Raw genomic sequence first — 17,940 nt, 5'->3', positions numbered from 1 at the left:
CTCATTAATAGACTCCATGGTAAAAATTGTGGGGAGAATGGTACTGCAAAGATTATCTGATTGGGCAGAGGAACAAAACATCATGTCCATTGCTCAATACAGATTTTGTAAAGGCCGTTCCACAATAACCCAGTGCCTGAATCTTTTTTTAATACTTAACAAATACACTGTAGTGAAAAGGGGCACCATCCATCTCGCCTTCATGGATCTGTCCTCAGCCTTCGACTGTGTCAACAGGGGAAGGCTGTGGCAGTCCATGAGGGAGAAGGGGGTGGATGATGGTCTGGTAGGTTTCTTGGCTGATTTGCACAACAATACCAGAGCTAATGTGAGATATTCTCAAGACCTGCGGGTAACGAATAATTTTAATATTGGAAAGGGTGTTCGCCAAGGATGCATCTTGGCGCCCTTCCTTTTTAATTTCTACATTAATGAACTAGATAACGTGCTTCAGAAAGTTCAGGCAGATTGCCCGAGAGTTGGAAGGCGGGGAATTCCGATCCTTCTGTATGCAGATGATGCAGTTTTAATTTCACGAACTGAAAAAGGCCTGCAATCCTTGTTAAACGCATTTAACCTGTTTATGACAGATAGAGATCTCTTGGTGAACAACTCAAAATCAAAATCATTTGTTATGCAAGTAGGCCAGCCATTAAAAAGATCTTTTATTTTCAGAATTGGTGAAGCTGTAATCCCATCAACAAAGACGTTTTCTTATCTTGGGGTTCTTTTTGACACTAAAATCAATTGGACCCCTCATCTTGCAAAACAAAAGGGGAGATCTTGTGCGGGTTAATGCCTCCATTTTTAACTTTGCTACAAAATTGGGGCAAAAACCTATTTGTGCCATGCTGAAATTGTTCAATGCTAAGTCAGTGGCAACTGTCATGTATGGGAGTGAAATCTGGGGGTATCTTGGTGGTGAGCAGCTGCAGATCGCTGAAAATTGTTTCCTGAAGCGTCTTTTGTGTGTCCCGGTAGGCACTGCCAATTTCTCTGTACATGAAGAGTTAGGGATTCAATATTTAAGTGACCTGTTCTCCCTACGGCCTTTGATCTGCTAGCTAAGAATGTGGTTGAATCAGGATATTCCACTAACGCATCTGATTGCGAGAGATTTTCTCTGTCAAAATAATGTAATGTGCACCCCCTGGTTGAAATATCTGAAGTCTAATTTTGCTAGGTTGGGTCGCCCGGACCTGTTTGATTATCCAAATAAAATCACAAGAGGGGATCTGGAGCTCATCAAACGGGCCTTCCTCCTGGATAGGAGGATGCAGAGAGAGGAAGTGGAGCTCCTGAAACAAAGTGTGAGGAAATGTGCCATGCTAAAAACTTGTGAAACTATAGAACCATATCTGGCTGGCTCATTGACCTCCCATGAAAAATATCTCCTAACAAGGTTCAGGCTAAATATATTTCATCATCTGCTGATCAGACCAAAATCAGACACTTTTAATAAATTGGCAGCTCCCTGTGGCTGCGACAGAAAGTCTCCACAGGATATGCTGCATTTTATATTTTTATGTAAGTTTTTTGAATTCCCACGCAAGCGTTATCTAGTATCACTTTTAAAAAAACTGAATTTTTTTACAAATCAGACCGGCGTTAATGTACTTACAACTTTTGTATAGCGACTGTATCCTCCAAATTAAGGAATTTTTAAAATTGACTGTCAAAATGAGAAATTGTTTGGACCAGTAATGACTCACTGTGAACTTTGTATTACTTATAACCCCATTTTTGTCTTGATCCTACTCTATGGAAGAAAGTAGACTTTATTTCACTATTGGCACTTTATATGACATGTACATGTACTTGTGACATGATGTTATACTGTATGTGTACTTTTTATGGTTTGCAATATAACCGAAATAAAGTTTTATTGAATTGAATTGACAGACAAGGTAGCGAGGTGGCCTAACTCCGGGACAGAAGCTACTCCCTTCCCGCACAAACGGGGTGCAAAAAACCCAACCTATCAAAGAAAACGACCCAGAAGGGCCAAGAGACAATACCAAGGAAGTTTGTTGTGACACAACATGCAAAATGCAAAGTATATACATGTTTCCTTGTTAGAACTGCCCTTACGTTTTCTGAGGCTCAGCCGGGAAATAGGTCTTTTGATATTGTGCTTTTAAAACTTTGTTTACATTTCCTGAGGCTCAGCCGGGAAATAGGCCTCCTGATACTGTGTTTTTAAAATCTCGTTTTTTAACTTTGTGTATTGCACCTTATCTTTCACTGCCTTTACTCAAGTCCCTGAAGTGTCAGCTTGATTTGTGATAGACGGCTACCTTTGTTTTCTATCCTGCACGTCAGACCTCTCTCCGCCCTGTGACCCGGTGCCCTCGCAGCCGATTTGGCGCTGCTGCAGGACTGAGGCAGGGCTGAGACGCCATTGGGGGAGATCTCTTGGGTGACGACGAGCTGGTCGGAAGCCCCGCCCCCTCATTGTTATATAGCGCGTTGGAATTCCCACGCTTTTAGTTAGAACTGCCCTTACGTTTCCTGAGGCTCAGCCGGGAAATATGTCTTTTGATATTGTGCTTTTAAAACTTCGTTTACATTTCCTGAGGCTCAGCCGGGAAATAGGCCTCCTGATACTGTGTTTTTAAAATCTCGTTTTTTAACTTTGTGTATTGCACCTTATCTTTCACTGCCTTTACTCAAGTCCCTGCAGTGTCAGCTTGATTTGTGATTGACGGCAACCTTTGTTTTCTATCCGGCACGTCAGACCTCTCTCCGCCCTGTGACCCGGTGCCCTCGCAGCTGATTTGGCGCTGCTGCGGGACTGAGGCAGGGCCGAGAGCCATTGGGGAGATCTCTTGGGTGACGACGAGCTGGTCGGAAAACCCCGCCCTTTTTCCTGCCCTATAAATGACCAGTACAAATCGTCCGCACAGCGGGCGCGCCAAAGGCAAGCCCGTCTGCGCCCGTCCGCGCCAGGACGTCGCCGCTCGCCAATAACGCTGGTTAAAAACGCATGGCTCCACTGTACTATGGAAGGGATGCTCTGCTGTCACAGAATCCAGGTATGGGAGACTGCAGTATGTGCATAACTCAGCCGGGGGAGACGGCTCTTTCATGCCCTACATGCAAGTTTCACACACTGGCCCCAGAACTGGCGATAGGGGTAACAAAGGCTACCCATTTAGCCAATCTTAAAATTTTCCAACTCAATGTGAGATCCCTCGTGAAGCATCATATGTAAATCTATGATGTCATCGTGGAGGGGACCCATGATATTCTATTTGTTTGTGAAACATGGCTTAAAGACGAAATGAGTGCGATGCCTAATCTCACCCTCCCCAGGGGCTACTCGATTATTGCTATTAATAGAGATTCCAGGGGTGGGGGCATTGCCATTATTTATAAATCACAGTACCCATGTACTTTCATCAAGGAGAATATTAGGTATAGTGAAAGTGCGCGCTTTAAGTAGACATTAGTGCACATTTTGTCCTGTCCGGATTGTTTATTTATCGCCCCCCCCGGGCCTGCGACTAAGTTCATTGAATCTCTACTGGACTTGGTGAGCGACTTGGTGATGGGGTCTGCCAATTTCACAATCTTAGGCGACCTTAACCTCCATTTCGACTTGCTACAGGATAATACTATACGCACACTAGTGGAGGACCTAGAGGCTCCTCAGCTGGAACAACTGGTGTCGGGCGCCACTCATTTTGCCGGACACACATTATATCCAGTCTTTTCCAATATCCCTGACTTGAGCATAGCAATGCCTAAGCCTATGGGATGGACTGATCACTTCTTGATTGAGATTGGGCTATCTATTGCTGACCCGCATAAACTTGACAGCGAGAATAGGATTTTGAGGCGCCCATGGCATAAGCTCAAACTTGAAGTTTCATACTCTTCTTATGTCTAACCCCTTGACAGAACTGACTGATCCGGAATTTGCCTACTCCACATTCCGAGACTGGATACTTAAGGTCTTACAGCTAGATTCATCATAGTCCCGTTTTGCGAGTCCTTAATAGCGATTATTAAGGAATCGCTATTAAGGACTTGCAAAACGGGATTCATGTAGGATTGGCACAAAATATTGCGATTCCTACATCATCCTTATTTGCGAATAGCAAATTGCTAATTGCAAATAAGGAATAACTTCCCATTCATTCCTATGGGCCTACAGGCCCATAGGAATGAATGGGAAGTTATTCCTTATTTGCGATTAGCAATTTGCTAATCGCAAATAAGGATGCGATTTCAAGGGTGCCAGGGGTGTCCAAAGGACACCCTGTAGCACCCCTGAAAAGCAAATTTACACAGGTGTTGCGCACACACATGTCCAAAGAACATGTGTGTGTGTAACATGCAACTGAGAAAAATGCACTAAAGTGCTTTTTTCTATTTTTTCGCTATTTACCACGAAGTCAGACTTCGTGGTAAATAGCGGCCAAAAATTGCGAATTCGCAATTTAAAATTGGTTAATAAATTGCATTTAAGGAATCTCAAATAGAGATTCCTTAAATGCAATTCCTCGCAAATATGCAATTTCGCAAATAGCGATTTTTGCATTTGGGATGATGAATCCCAAATGCAAAAATTGCGCTCGCAAAGGGCCAGATTCTGAGAATCTGGCCCTTTGCGAGACGATTTTTCGTTCATGAATCTAGCTGTTAGATTCCTTGATCCCCGCTAAATGGACCAAGGGACGTTGCTCTATGTCTAGCCCATGGTACAATGATTCTCTGAGAATACTGAGAAAAGCATGTAAAAAAGCGGAACGTGAGTGGAGAAGGAATTATGCAGAAGAAGGCAAAAGAATATATATGGCTAAGATCAAGATCTATCATAAAGCGATCAGCGCTGCTCGAGCGGTTTTTTACACCAAGGAAATACAACTGAGCTCTAATCCTACCAAATGTATCTTTAAAGAGCTCAGGAGTAGTAGAGACACTCCGCCTAGAGTCGCATCTGCACAACATTGTGAAGAACTTGCGACCTATTTTGTGGAAAAAGTCCACAAAATCTACCAATCCTTTCCACGGGTAGACCCTGAGTTCATCCCCACAACGTGGAGAGATGAGTACTGCCCTATGTTATCTGATATTCCGGCGATCTCTGCGAAGGATCTGACGAGATTGAGTGGTAAAATAAAATCTGTCTCTCCAGCTGACCCTATGAGGCCACTCCACTTTGTTGAATCTCTGACGCTGTTTCAGCAGCCGATTTGCCAAATACTGAACCTATCCTTCACGAGGGCTATGGTCCCAGTAGCTTGGAAAGAGGCTTGGGTGTCTCCTATTATTAAGAAGGCCACGCTAGACCCTTTAAAACCTGAACATTTTAGACCCATCTCCCTTCTCCCTTGGGTAGCTAAGATCGCCGAAGCCCATGTTAACCACACTCTATCTCAATTCTTGAGCTCCCATAACATCTTGGACCCATCCCAGAACGGTTTTCGGCCGGGCCACAGCACAGAAACCGCCCTGCTTGCCACCACAGAACATCTGCGGACGGTTTTGGATGCTGGTCAAAGTGCAGCGCTGATCCTGTTGGATATCAGCGCTGCCTTTGACACGGTATCACATTCCATCCTTCTGTACCGTCTGGAGGCAGCAGGGGTGACCGGGACGGCGCTAAGGTGGTTCAGGTCCTTTCTAACTGAAGGATCCTTTCGGGTGTCGGCTCCTCCGTTCTTGTCAAAATCCCATTCCATCAGACAGGGGGTCCCCCAGGGCTCACCTTTGAGCCCCTCTCTGTTTAAACTGTATGTACAACCTCTGGCTGCGGTTGCTAAAAGATGGGATCTTACGATGGTGTCCTATGCAGACGTTACCCAGTTGGTTATCACCTTAGCGGAGGGACTATCGGTAGCAGCCAACAGATTCAGAGAGGGGCTGACAGCAGTGGCACAGTGGATGACAGATAACTGTCTTCAGCTCAACGCAGGCAAGACCGAGGTTTTGTTGGTGGGTAAGAAGGCTACCCTTTGGAATGAGCACTGGTGGCCAGCATCCCTTGGTCCTACGCCACCGCCTAAAACAGTGGTCAAAAATCTTGGGGTCTGGATGGAGTCCACTCTTAGCTTCCAGACCCACACCAAGAGAGTTGCGGCTACCTGCGTGGGGCTTATAAGAGGTTTAAAACCTCTCCTGAAATATTTCGACCCGGCAGTGCGTCAGCTCATCATGCAGTCCACAATATTATTCCGCTTGGACTATGCCAGTTCACTGCTCCTAGGAGCCAACAAAGCGGAGATACGGCGTCTTCAGCGAGTCCAGAACTCTGCCGCGAGAGCACTGGTGGGCCTCCCTCGCCACTGCTCTGTGGGGTTACCATTCAAGAATTACACTGGCTTCGAATCGACAAACAGATCCAGTTTAAAGCGCTATGCTTGGCGTTCAAAATCTTAAAGGCCAATAGCCCAACACTCCTTGGTGGTCTTCTGAATCCCTACGTGCCTCATCGACAGCTGCGCTCCCATGGACAGCATCTGGCGTTTGTGCCACGTTGAACCGTTCTAGGACCGGAGGATCCTCATTCCGGTACCAAGCTGCCAGGCTGTGGAACTCTCTACCATTATGCATTCGTGCCTTGGATGATTTGCTTGCTTTCCGGAAAGCTATCAAAACCTTTTTGTTTTTATCTGTATAGAAATTGACCTGACACTCGCTCAGTTTTCTCTGGAAACTTTTGTCTCAGTTCTGTCAGTGCCGGGACGCCCCGTTGCTGGGGCAGCTGTGCGCTCTAGAAATCCTATAACATAACCTATAACATATTCCCAAAAAACTGCGGCCAAAAAATGACCACCACAAGACAAAACGTGTAAGTTGGCTTTTCTTGGCGTGATAAGGAGTACAGTATGGCGAGATACGGCATACATGTGGGAGTGGGGCAGAGTGCGGGGGTTATACTGTTTAAGCTCTTGTTAGAAAAGAATTCCGTTCATGTTTTCCTTATTGATTTATGGTATGCTTTAATAGCGCTCAGGTAAGTTGGTTTTTTCCACTACACCACAGGATTTTCTCCATGCTCACTCAAACACTTTGCAGTGTTTGTTCTGTCATCACCTTCCCGTTAAAGCAGGGGCAGAAGGCTTACTTCTGGTCCGAACTTGACAAGGAGATAGAAACATGTCAAGGGCAGACGTGAGCCACGCTTTTACTTTGGATTCAGCGTGGTCCATATTAGCATCTAACAAAGGGGTATTGCAAGATATATAGCTGCTGAATTCTGCTGAATTTAATTTATGCCAGAGCCTCTTCATAGTGACGTTGATGGTTGTGGTATCAATATTTTTAAACAAAGATAAGACATTGGAATCATACAATGGTCTGACAGAGTCAGAAGCCAAGGAGGTGCAACCTCTGAGTTAGGAAGGTTAGAAAAAACTGTGTCTAAAAGATGACCAGCTGTATATGTGGCCTCTTACTAATTAACCCAGCTGAAGCATTGCAAAGTTATCCAGAAATGTGCAGGCCAGATCTCATTGGGCTGGTCAAAGGGAAGGTTAGGAACTCCTAAAATACTAAAGATAGATGATTTAAGGGCCAAAGAGGTCACCCGGTTGACCAGGGCTGTACTGAAGGCTTTGATAGCGCCAGGAGGCCAATAGATTAGAAGACTTGATAAAGTTTTTATTCACTGATAACTTGAAGATGGCACTTCCAGAGTCTTGAATAGGGCAGGATCCAGGTTACAAGCTAACATAGATTCATAGACGATAGTTATGCCGTCCCTGCTGCTAATAAGTCTTTTACATCTTTTGATGCTATAGCCTGGGGGAAGTGGTAGAAGAGAGTTCTGCGGTAGAACTGAGCCAGGTTTCGGTAAGAAATATAGCTTCAGGTGAGTTGAATGAGATCAAATTTCAGGGTGGTGGTGCACTAATGAGCGGCAATTGATAGCGCTCATTTTCAGCATAGGGCAGTAAGTGTTCTGGGTAGCGTACAAGGCCGCTGGTGGAGGGCCAGGAAAGGATCTCATGATAGGCACAAAGCCACACTGTTCACACCTAGAGGTATTTTCTCATGGACACCAGGCATGCAGCCAATGTTTATGGAAAACTTGCCTCAGCTTGAGTAGTGCAGATAAGGGGTAAGAGAGCAAGTCTCTCTTCAGAGGGGCAGCATTCCTGCCCCCTGGTGCCATCCACGTACGGAAGAGTGCAGACAGGCTTGCCTTTGGTGCACCTTTGGCTTGCCATCAGCCTTCTTTAAATACTTGATTTGCCGCTAGTAAGGCAGCATGAGTACAACTAGAATGCTACCTTCCAATGCTGGTGACCCAGCCAAAATTGGCATCAGCAAAGAGAGGATGTGGCGAAAAGACCAGCAAAATATGCCCGATAGTAAAAGCAGTCCCACACTCCCACCCAACTCACACTCCCACTAAAGTACAAATGTGCAAATGACCACGTAAAGTTCATCCAGCCTAAATGAAGGAAATTCAGCCTGCCTTTCAGGCAGTGTCTAAAATATTTAGCAGCAACACATGTTCAGCATAGTTTTTACAATTAAGACAAGCTAAAACATCCCACTTTGAACACACTAAACAACAAACGCACTCACTCATGCCGTGCTGACGGACGACACCATGGTGACCATGTCCACTCTTTTCCTCATACCCACTGTTACTTACTCCTAGCACCATTCAACAAGGCCCCTCCCCCCTCCGGAACACACCCCCCCACACAAGACCACCTGATCACCCACACCACCACCAGAGACCCTAACATCCCTCTGAATCCCTCCCGTGGCACGCTTGCTGACTAATGGGTCCCCACACTTGCCCTCAATCAGTAATGATGCGCACCTGCACTGTTCATCGCTATGCATATGATATGAACACGAACGGCTTTAGAACGCTATACTTTGTATATTATGGACTGTAGAGATCTCACGTTGTTGGATTGTTGTTCTCCTTATCCCTTTTCACTCTCCTATCCTCCCTCTTGCCCCTCCTCAATCCCGTTTCTTCTGGCACAGTAGGAGGCCGCTTGCTCCATCCCACATTCTTCTCTGCAACCTGCAAAAAGTGCCTGTTACTATAATGCCTAATGTATATCCTGACAATTTAATGTACATGCATCTTACTATAAAATGCCAAACGTGTATCATGTTACATTAATACACATGTAGGTTACACAGTAAGGGCTCCACTGTTTACTGTTGTGTACTGCACTCTACGTTATTAATAAAACACTTACAACAACAACAAAAACAAGCTAAAACATTACAACATACAAACTCATATAAAACAGTATACACTACTGTACTGTCTTACTTATTGGCAGTATTTTCTCAACTGTCCTTTTCGAAGAGGAAGTCATTCACATTTTTTCATTTTGGTGGTTTACTTTGTGTTTTTTATTGGCACTAATGTTACTTTCTTTCCTTTTGGGGAGAATCTTTCATCTCTTGTCTTCTGTTTCATTACATTGTTTTTCCTCATTGCTAGATTTCTAGATCTGTATCTTTACTCCTAGTCAGTATGTTTGTCTCACTTTCTCATGAAAGAGGGAGCATTTCTTGCTTTCTTTAATTGTTGGGAGTTTTTTTATCAACTTGCTTCTAAGCATGATCTTAGATCTTATTTGCTGCTTAAACATTTCTCTGCCAATTTTCCTATTTGGGGTGGAGCCCTATTTTTTGTTAAGTAGCTCCTTCTTATCTTACCTGGTTGTGTGATTCCTATCTCTATTTTGTAATTTTGTATTATGCATATTCCTCTAGTTTCTCTTAAGGTGGGAGATTTCCTCGCCCCTCGTTGTCTCACCCACTCACCTGTCAAATTATTCTGTCACCCTCTGCAGGGACTCTGGGACTAAACTGCTATTATGACACTTTTTCAACACTTTCCTGCACCTGGATCCATGACAAGAATTTTACAGATGCCACTTGCTTGATAGAAGCCGAAGTACTAAAATAGTAAGCTATTTTTCATATTTTCATTCGTTACATCTCAGAGAATAGTATCTATCATGAGTGTATTAATTCCGACAGTACAATCATTATATGAGCTGTACACTGAAGGAGAAGGAGCCAGAGGTCTACAATCCTTCTTTCCAACTGAGAAAATCACCCTTTTCTGTCAACTGACTACATCTCAGAGATTCTTTTTAAAGCTGTTGCCAGGCAAGACACAATATAAATTTCCCTCCCTGCTATACCAAAATACAATTCCAATAAGCATAAAATATAATAAAATGTAATACCATTTTCATTTTTTAGCCTTCAGAGCACTGCACACAGAATCAATTTCAGAAGACACAGAAAACTAACCTTGGGCGAAGTACTACGCTTCGCTTGCGTAGTTTGCGAAGTTTGCGCTACTTCGCACTACGCGAAATGCACGTAGCACAGTGCAAACACGCGTAGCGTAGTGTAGCAGTCACTTTTTGCTTGCTCGCGGTCCTCAACGTCAAGTTGGCGACCGCGAGCGAGCAAAATGACATCCGAGCGAGACTTTTTCCTCGTACTCAGCAACATCAACTTGCCTATCGCGAGAGTGGAAAATAAACCTCCCGGCGAGATTCTCAATGCGGGAAGGTCAGGTTTCTCATTCCGAGTGGTCGCGTATGTTCACGACTGCTCGCGATGAGAAACTACCAGTCCGCGCTGAAAAATATGCTGTCCAAGTACAAATCTACTCGAGCGGCAGAAAAGCGACCGCTTGCACAGTGCGGATTGCACTGACTGCACAGTGCGGGCAAGCATCCGGCACTGTGCAATCAGTGCGAACAGCATTTTTCACAGTGCACTACGCAGTTCGCATAGCTATGCGTAGTGCAAAGTGCACTTCGCATAGCTACGAGTAGCGCTACTACGCGAACTACATCCAGGGTTACAGAAAACCCAATGTCATGTATGGCTCGTACTTAAGGGAGTGAAGTGAGAGATTATTTAAGGAGGCACATGAAAGTATTTAAAGCCCCTTTTCATCCTGCTAGTTGCTATTCTAATCATCCTTCCAGTAGTATACAGTCATCCGAGGGGCATTAAAATCCACCTTTCTTCCAGGCTCTACACCCAGTCTTAGGTGCATATACCTAATTCCCATGTTCTCTTCCCTAGCCCTGAATTCAGAGTCCTTTCCAAGGCATGGAGAATTCCAGGTCCAGTTTCTTGTTTAAGGTTTGTACACAGAGTCCACTACAGAAGGCAGTCAAATAATTTCTAGTCTTCAATGAAGCTTGTCCAAAATCTTTACAAATTTGATTTGGGTTTTCCACATCTACGAACAACACCCAGATTCAGTGAGATGTACAAAAAATTCAATACCAGTTATTGTTACAGGGGGCTTAAGTAGAGTCCAGTGCAAGTGGGGGTCGAAATACAATTTCAATTCTCCCTCCCCTTGAAGTGTTCCAATAGCTCATTCCTGTAGATAAATACATCCAGTTCTAGTTCTTTTCCTTCTAGGGGCTACACCCACAATCTTTCCACAGAGAGCAAGCCTCTCCACTCTCAATGCTGTGGCTAGAAAATGCACAATGTGACACAATGCACCTGACATTATTCTCCTCTCATCTTTTTTGCAGTTCCATCTACGGAAAGTGTAACCTGACCAGGAGTGGAGCCAACTCCATGGCATGCAAACTCTACTTTGGGGAGAAGAGAATGGTGGGTGTTGACACTGACAGGTGCAGGACAGCCAAAACCATAAAAATAGAACTGTGCTCTTAATCTGGAGTTACCGTGTGGAAATGGTTCCCAGATACTAGGGGTTCTGTAGGAGTGGTTTCCAACCTGGAAATGCTCTGTAAGAATTGGTTGAATGGTGCAGTACATAAGTGATTGCCAGTTTAGAAATATTATGATGGAATGGTTCTCAGCCTATAGAGTCTTTTTAAATGATTTCTAGCTTGTATATGTCCAGCGGGAATGGTTCCCAGACAATGTATGTCCTGCATGAGTCATTTATTTTTAAACAATATACAGTAGAAGGTGTTCACAGTCAGAAGATAGAAAACCAAAGTGGTTGCCAGTCTTTTCAATGTCCTCACAAACTTCTAATCTGTATATGTCTAGTGTGAGTGTTTTGCAATCTAGAGAGGTTCTGATGAAAGTGCTCACAGTCTGGAGATGTCCTGTATCTAGAGATTTTCAACTGGACGGTGGGGACCTTGTTGTTGCTGCCTGGGTTTTTTTACCCACAGTTTTCCCGCCAACAGAAACCATGCCCACCCCAGGATCTATTTAATGCAGGCCGCAGCACGACCATATCAGTAGGCACCTGGACACCTAGCTTGCCATTTGCCAGTGGTTGCCAGTTCCTGCTCGTCCCACCCTGATCCAATTGCTGCCTTTTGACCAAGTGACACCGCCGCTACCCGGGTTTCCCCGCTCACCATTCTTTCCGCCAATAAAAGCCCTGTTCACTCCAGGACCTATTTGATGCAGGCCGCAGCCCGACCTTGCAGTGGATGCACGCAGGGGGTGTGCCACTGGCGCGCAAAAGGCAAGCCTGTCTGCGCCCATCCGTACCTGCACCCCACACAGCATCAGGAACCCTGGCCCCATGACCATCCAAAGCAACACCAGAACCACAACTGCCAACGGAGCCAACCAACGCCGCCAGTACTTCCTCGCCATCTTCCGCGACCTCAACAACACTCACTGGCAAACAGGCTGCTGCCACACATCCCCTAGCCACCCACCCACCAAGTCACCCTACCAGAAAAAACTGAAGCACCATCTAGACACTGGGCCTGAATATCAGAAGAAAACTGGACCAAGATCCTTCAGGAACACCTACCCAACGACACCATGAACCTCGATGTCGACACCAAGCTCTTCAATAAAAACTGTGCCAACCACACCACTACCACCAGAAACAAGACCTACAAAAACAACAAATGACCCAGCTGGTGCACAAACAGTTTTAGGGAATCTAAGCACCACTGCAAACCGCTTGAGAGAAAATAGAAACTCGACAGAAACACCACCTCAAAATCCAGATACCACACCTCCCTCAACCGCTACCACCAACAAGTACAAGATGCAAAGAAAAAGGCCCTACCTCTCAGACTCTAAGCCAGCTCGTAAAATGGCAAAGAACTCCTAACCAGTCCCACAGCTGTCAACAACATCAGCCCATATCATGCATCTGCATTGACCTCTTAAATGTCTTCGAACAGAAGATTCCCAAGATCTACAACATGTTCGGCCCACAACATACTGATACAAACTACCCCAAACCCCTGGACATCTTCTTCATCACGAAGGAGCAACTAAGCACTGGAAGCCCCTCTCGAACAGAGAAACCACCACTCTGATGAATACCATCCACTATGGGACGTTCTAAAACCCATGCCCCCACGTCACATATAACCTTGGAAGAACCATTATCTCCCCCACGCACACCGCTAGCATCACCTCCAGAACCACCACCATCTTCCCATCTTGCTGGAAAAATGCAGAAGTCAATGCGCTATTGAAGAAACCAAAAGCGGACCCCAACACCCTCAGAAACTTCAAAGACCCATCTCACTGCTGCTTTTTCCAACTATAGTCATTGAGAAGGCTATCAATACTCAACTCGCAGATCACCTAGAAATACATCAACTCCTAGACAGCTCTCAATCTGCCTTTTTGCACCAACCACAGCACAGAGACAGCCCTCATTGTGGCCACCGATTACATCAGAAGTATCCTCAACCTCTCCACAGCTTTCAATATGGTCTCCTACAAGTCCTTCAGAAAGCTTCAGCACTTGGGTATCTGCAGACTGGCCTTCAAGTGTATATCCTCCTTCCCCCTGGACAGAACTCAATGTGTTATTCTCCCGACCCCTACATGTCAAATCCCAAGACACTCATCTGCAGAGGTTCTCAAAGGTCGATGCTCAGCCCAACGCTCTTTAATGAAGCGGACATCGCCACAACCCACGGCATCAACAGAGTATCTTACGCCGACAACACATAGCTCATCCTTTCCCTTACAAACTCAACCAGCACCGACAAAGCAAACTTCTCCAACTGCATGAGAAACGTCGCTGTTTGGTTGCAAAACAACTGCCTCCAACCAAACACAGACAAAACCAAAGTCCTAATCTTCGGCAACAGCTACTCCCCCTGGGAGGCCTCTTGGTGGCCCTCCAACCTTGGCCCCCCACCCATGCGGACCATGCCAAGCACTTCAGAATCATCCTGAGCACCAACTTTTCTATGAGCAGACAGATTAACGCCATCTCCTCATCACACTTCCACATCCTGCAAATGCTATGCAAGATTTTCAAGTGGGTCCCACTGAACACCAGATGAACTGTCTCCCAGGATCTTATCACAAGTATGTGGAAAAGTAAATTTTGCCATGTTCTGTGTCCCTACGTGTCCCCCATCCTATGTTGTATGTGCATGATTAATATGCATATGTATTCCCCATGATCGATTAAAGACGCAATTACAGTTGTGTCCATCTCTAGTATGCCAGTTTCCAGTTCTCGTGAATACAACGAATATCAGGCCTATGTAAAGCTACGTTGCCACGTTTCACAGTGTGCACGTTATTTCATTGTAAAGTCCCCGTTTCCAGGCCTCAAAAGGGCCCGGACTCAGATTCAGCTCCTGTCTCCTGAACCCTCTCCGAGGAGCGATACAGCCTCCACCTGTATCCCTGACCCTTCACTTACTTCCTGCCTCACAGTGCCCGGCTCGGCCTGGCTCTGCCTGCCAGTCTGCCAAGAGTATGTTATGATTCCAGTTATCAGTCCAGCTCTCCTTCTCTGCATTCCTAAGCTACTGAATCGCATCAATAGTCTCCGTCATGGTCTAGCCTTTACGTCTCCATGTAAGAGAAATACTGTATTAATGGTCATTTAATATTCCTCAACACGCACTACATGTAGAATAATGCATGCACCAGTCTTAGAGTCTGTTAGCCTTTACCCTGATAACTTTTGGATTCTATCAAAATGTTCTCTAAACACCAGATACTAGATAGGCTTTAGGTACATGTCGCTCTGACTCTCCAGACTTCAGTCTCTCCTTCTAGCGCAGAAGTCATAGCCCCCAGCTTCTCCCTAGTAACACGTCATTGTCAGTTTGCGCGCACCACTAGGTTAGAGGTCCCGGCTCCTTAGGTAGCCCCCTCCATGTTTCCGCCCCATTCATGACATATTCTGTTACGTTTACATCACATGTCTATGTATACGCCCTGTTCACGCCTCTTGTTACACCCACTTTCTACCTTATCTTTCGCGACTGCTACAGGCCCTGCCCACTGCTACGCCTATTGTATTGAACATCATGTATTTTGTTTAACTATATATGCTTGTGCACTGTTATTAAAAGTTGCTAGCCATCCCAGATCTTGCCCATGCAGGTTGTCCTGTTCCTGTCCTTTATTAAACCTGCAAACTCCTACTACCTCGAATCTTGACTCTTATTTATTGAGCTATCTGTTATTGTTATATCTAGTCAAAAATAGAGGTATTATTTATTTATTTACCACATAATGGCGCTCGAATAGGGACTTGCCCTTTCCCCACGCGCCGGTGAAGCCACGCAAGCCCCCTGATCCTCTGCAGCCGTGACGGAACCATACCGTGCACGTGCAGATATTTCTGCTTCAAGTATCCCTCAGGCCCACGGAGGAGACGGAGGTTGCGGTCCAGCATCCAGACGAGGCGGTGGAGGAACGCGGCGAGTCCCGACCAGAGCCCAAGCCGAGAGTCCAAGGTCCGAGGTATCCGGAGGCCCACCCGTAACAGAAGTCCGAAGTTCGTCCGTCCGGCGTCGTAGCAGTCCAGTCTAGTCCGAGGCCTTCCGTTCTTGCTGCCCGGTGAGTACCGTTGCTGGGGTAGTATCTAGACAGGGTCAATTGCATTGTCTCTGGTCCGTGGGTTTGGGTACACAGATCCAACACGAAGTGTCCACTTAGGTGGATGCGGGTCCTGACGTGTCTCTTTATGAGACCGGTAAGTTTCGTACTGTTTTAGCAGTGCATCTAGTTTCTGTTCTAGTCTGTTCTGTTCTCGAGAAATTCATGTATTCTGTTTTCAGTATTCCAGGTAGTATTTTGTCAGAACTGTTATTTTAAATGTCATTTATGTATTTCAATGTCGTGGTATGAAAGTGGTGTAATTATCGTGTTCATTGTGTATTGTATTGTGTTTAGGCTCCAGCCCAGTCATGCCTTTGTTTTCCAAACTACGTCAGTTAAAAACTAGAAAAGGTCTGTTAGAAGAAGCAGTTCCTGTCCCGCCTAGGGACAGTCCAGGTCATTTTATGTATCAAAAGCATGGCATAAGTGCCATATTATATCTAGATTTATGGGTGGAGTACACCAAACTGTTAGAAGAAAAGTACAGATGGCCCGTATCGGGTACATGGGATGCCGAGTGCATCATGCGAGTAGAAGAAGTATTATGGAAAAAGAAAGCCAGACAGTCACAGAAAGATGCCATCGAGTTATGGCGCAAAGAATCTCATAAAAGAACAGAAAAAGAAATCAGAAAGTCAGAATTAAGTAGAGAATCCTTAGAAAGAGCCCAAGAAAGGCAACTAATCGAAATAGGTGAACGAGTTAAAACCGAACAGTCAGTCAGACAGAGAAATGCCCTCATTAAGGGTATGTATCCTCTTCTTGCCGAGGGCTTGCCAAAAGCAACCCCGGAGGCATCCAGTAATTTTCCGCCACCTTTAGTTCCGACCAAGCTACGTCACAAACCGACCGCAGCTGATATTTTTCTCTCGTCCTATTTGGACGACACAGTCCCAGAATATGCAAATCCTGTTCCGCCAGCTCCTGTAAATAATGTAATCCATGGTCCTCCAGCCACCGGGGCACCTGTAGCAGGACCTGTTACGGTACCCCCGGTCCAGCCCGTAGTACAAATTCCCGCCACATCAGTCACTCTGCCAGCACGAAGAGTATCAGTCGACGATTCCAGTTCAGGGGCCGCGGGAGGAGGTCCTCCTGGTACCCCGCCGCCAAGTAGACGTTTAGGAGCAGTCGAGTTACATGAACGTGCGTTACAGCGTACGCCTAAATATAAGTCCATTGCAGAAATCAGGCGACTTCTTACTGAATGCTGTTATGATCCAGTCCCAGGCGAGGATAGTATGGTTATATATTCCGTGCGTATAAGACAGGTGTCCGAGTATTTGGTCACCCTACCGAATATGAAAGAAGATCTAGACAGAATGTATCGTTTCATCCGTACAGGACAAGATCCAGAAAGTATTGCTGAAGTCATGTCTCTCAGGAAATCTGAGATCCAGTTCATGTTATTAAAGTTTCTGATCAATTGTTTAATACGGGAACAAGATTCCCCGACTAAAGATCTGACCGAAATGAAAGTTCTGACAAGGTGGAGTGATAATATAGCCGAGGGTAAGCACAAGACACTCAATAGTATAGAGAGTATGTACAAGAAAATTCGTAAAGAAATAATAAGGTTACACGAACAACGCAAAGAAGCTCTAGGAAGCGAGAAAGAAAACGACTCTTCTACTGAAGAGGTAGAGGACGAGAATACCGCCAGAATAGCGTATGTAGGTAAATCCAGATTTTCAGACCGACATTTACGCCTAGAACACAAGAAAGTCTTTCATCTTCCAGCACCGGAACAAGGCTCTCTAGAACAAGTATTTCAAGCTACCGATCAAATTCTGAAATCACGAATCGGTTATAGTGAGTTAAGTACTATGCATGAACAAGAACTAGCCCGATCAGCAGTCCGATGGATTACTGATTCTACCACTTTTCCAGACGAAATAGTGGCACAAATGTTTCTGAAACTGCCCCCAGCCGAGCAGCGACTGGTGGGTATGTATATGATCCAGCACCTCATTACACTGTATGAGGGTCAACATTCTGATCCAGGTCCGTTACATGATATCCTGAACGAGTTACTCCAGTATAGATGGAAAGGTTTAGGTACCGATTTAATTAGTGTCATTCTAGAACAGCGCCACAAATATAGAACGTTTCTGAACCCGCATTTTGTTCATGTCTCAC

The 17,940-nt window shown here is 45.3% G+C and overlaps 1 protein-coding gene across 1 annotated transcript in view; it reads left to right on the top strand.

Moving 5' to 3' along the window:
- IL2RB (interleukin 2 receptor subunit beta) overlaps positions 1-17,940 on the top strand; it is a 479,733-nt gene that overhangs the window by 155,918 nt on the left and 305,875 nt on the right. Inside the window, exons 3-4 of the mRNA XM_078683907.1 lie at positions 9,789-9,903; positions 11,517-11,598. Coding sequence (XP_078540033.1) covers positions 9,789-9,903; positions 11,517-11,598 — 197 coding nt within the window. The remainder of the gene's footprint in view (positions 1-9,788; positions 9,904-11,516; positions 11,599-17,940) is intronic.

This window comes from Lissotriton helveticus, chromosome 1_1, assembly GCF_964261635.1.
Source record: "Lissotriton helveticus chromosome 1_1, aLisHel1.1, whole genome shotgun sequence".
Classification (NCBI taxonomy): Eukaryota; Metazoa; Chordata; class Amphibia; order Caudata; family Salamandridae; genus Lissotriton; species Lissotriton helveticus.
The sequence above is the reverse complement of the archived record's forward strand: the minus strand, read 5'-3'. Positions and strand labels throughout refer to the sequence as shown.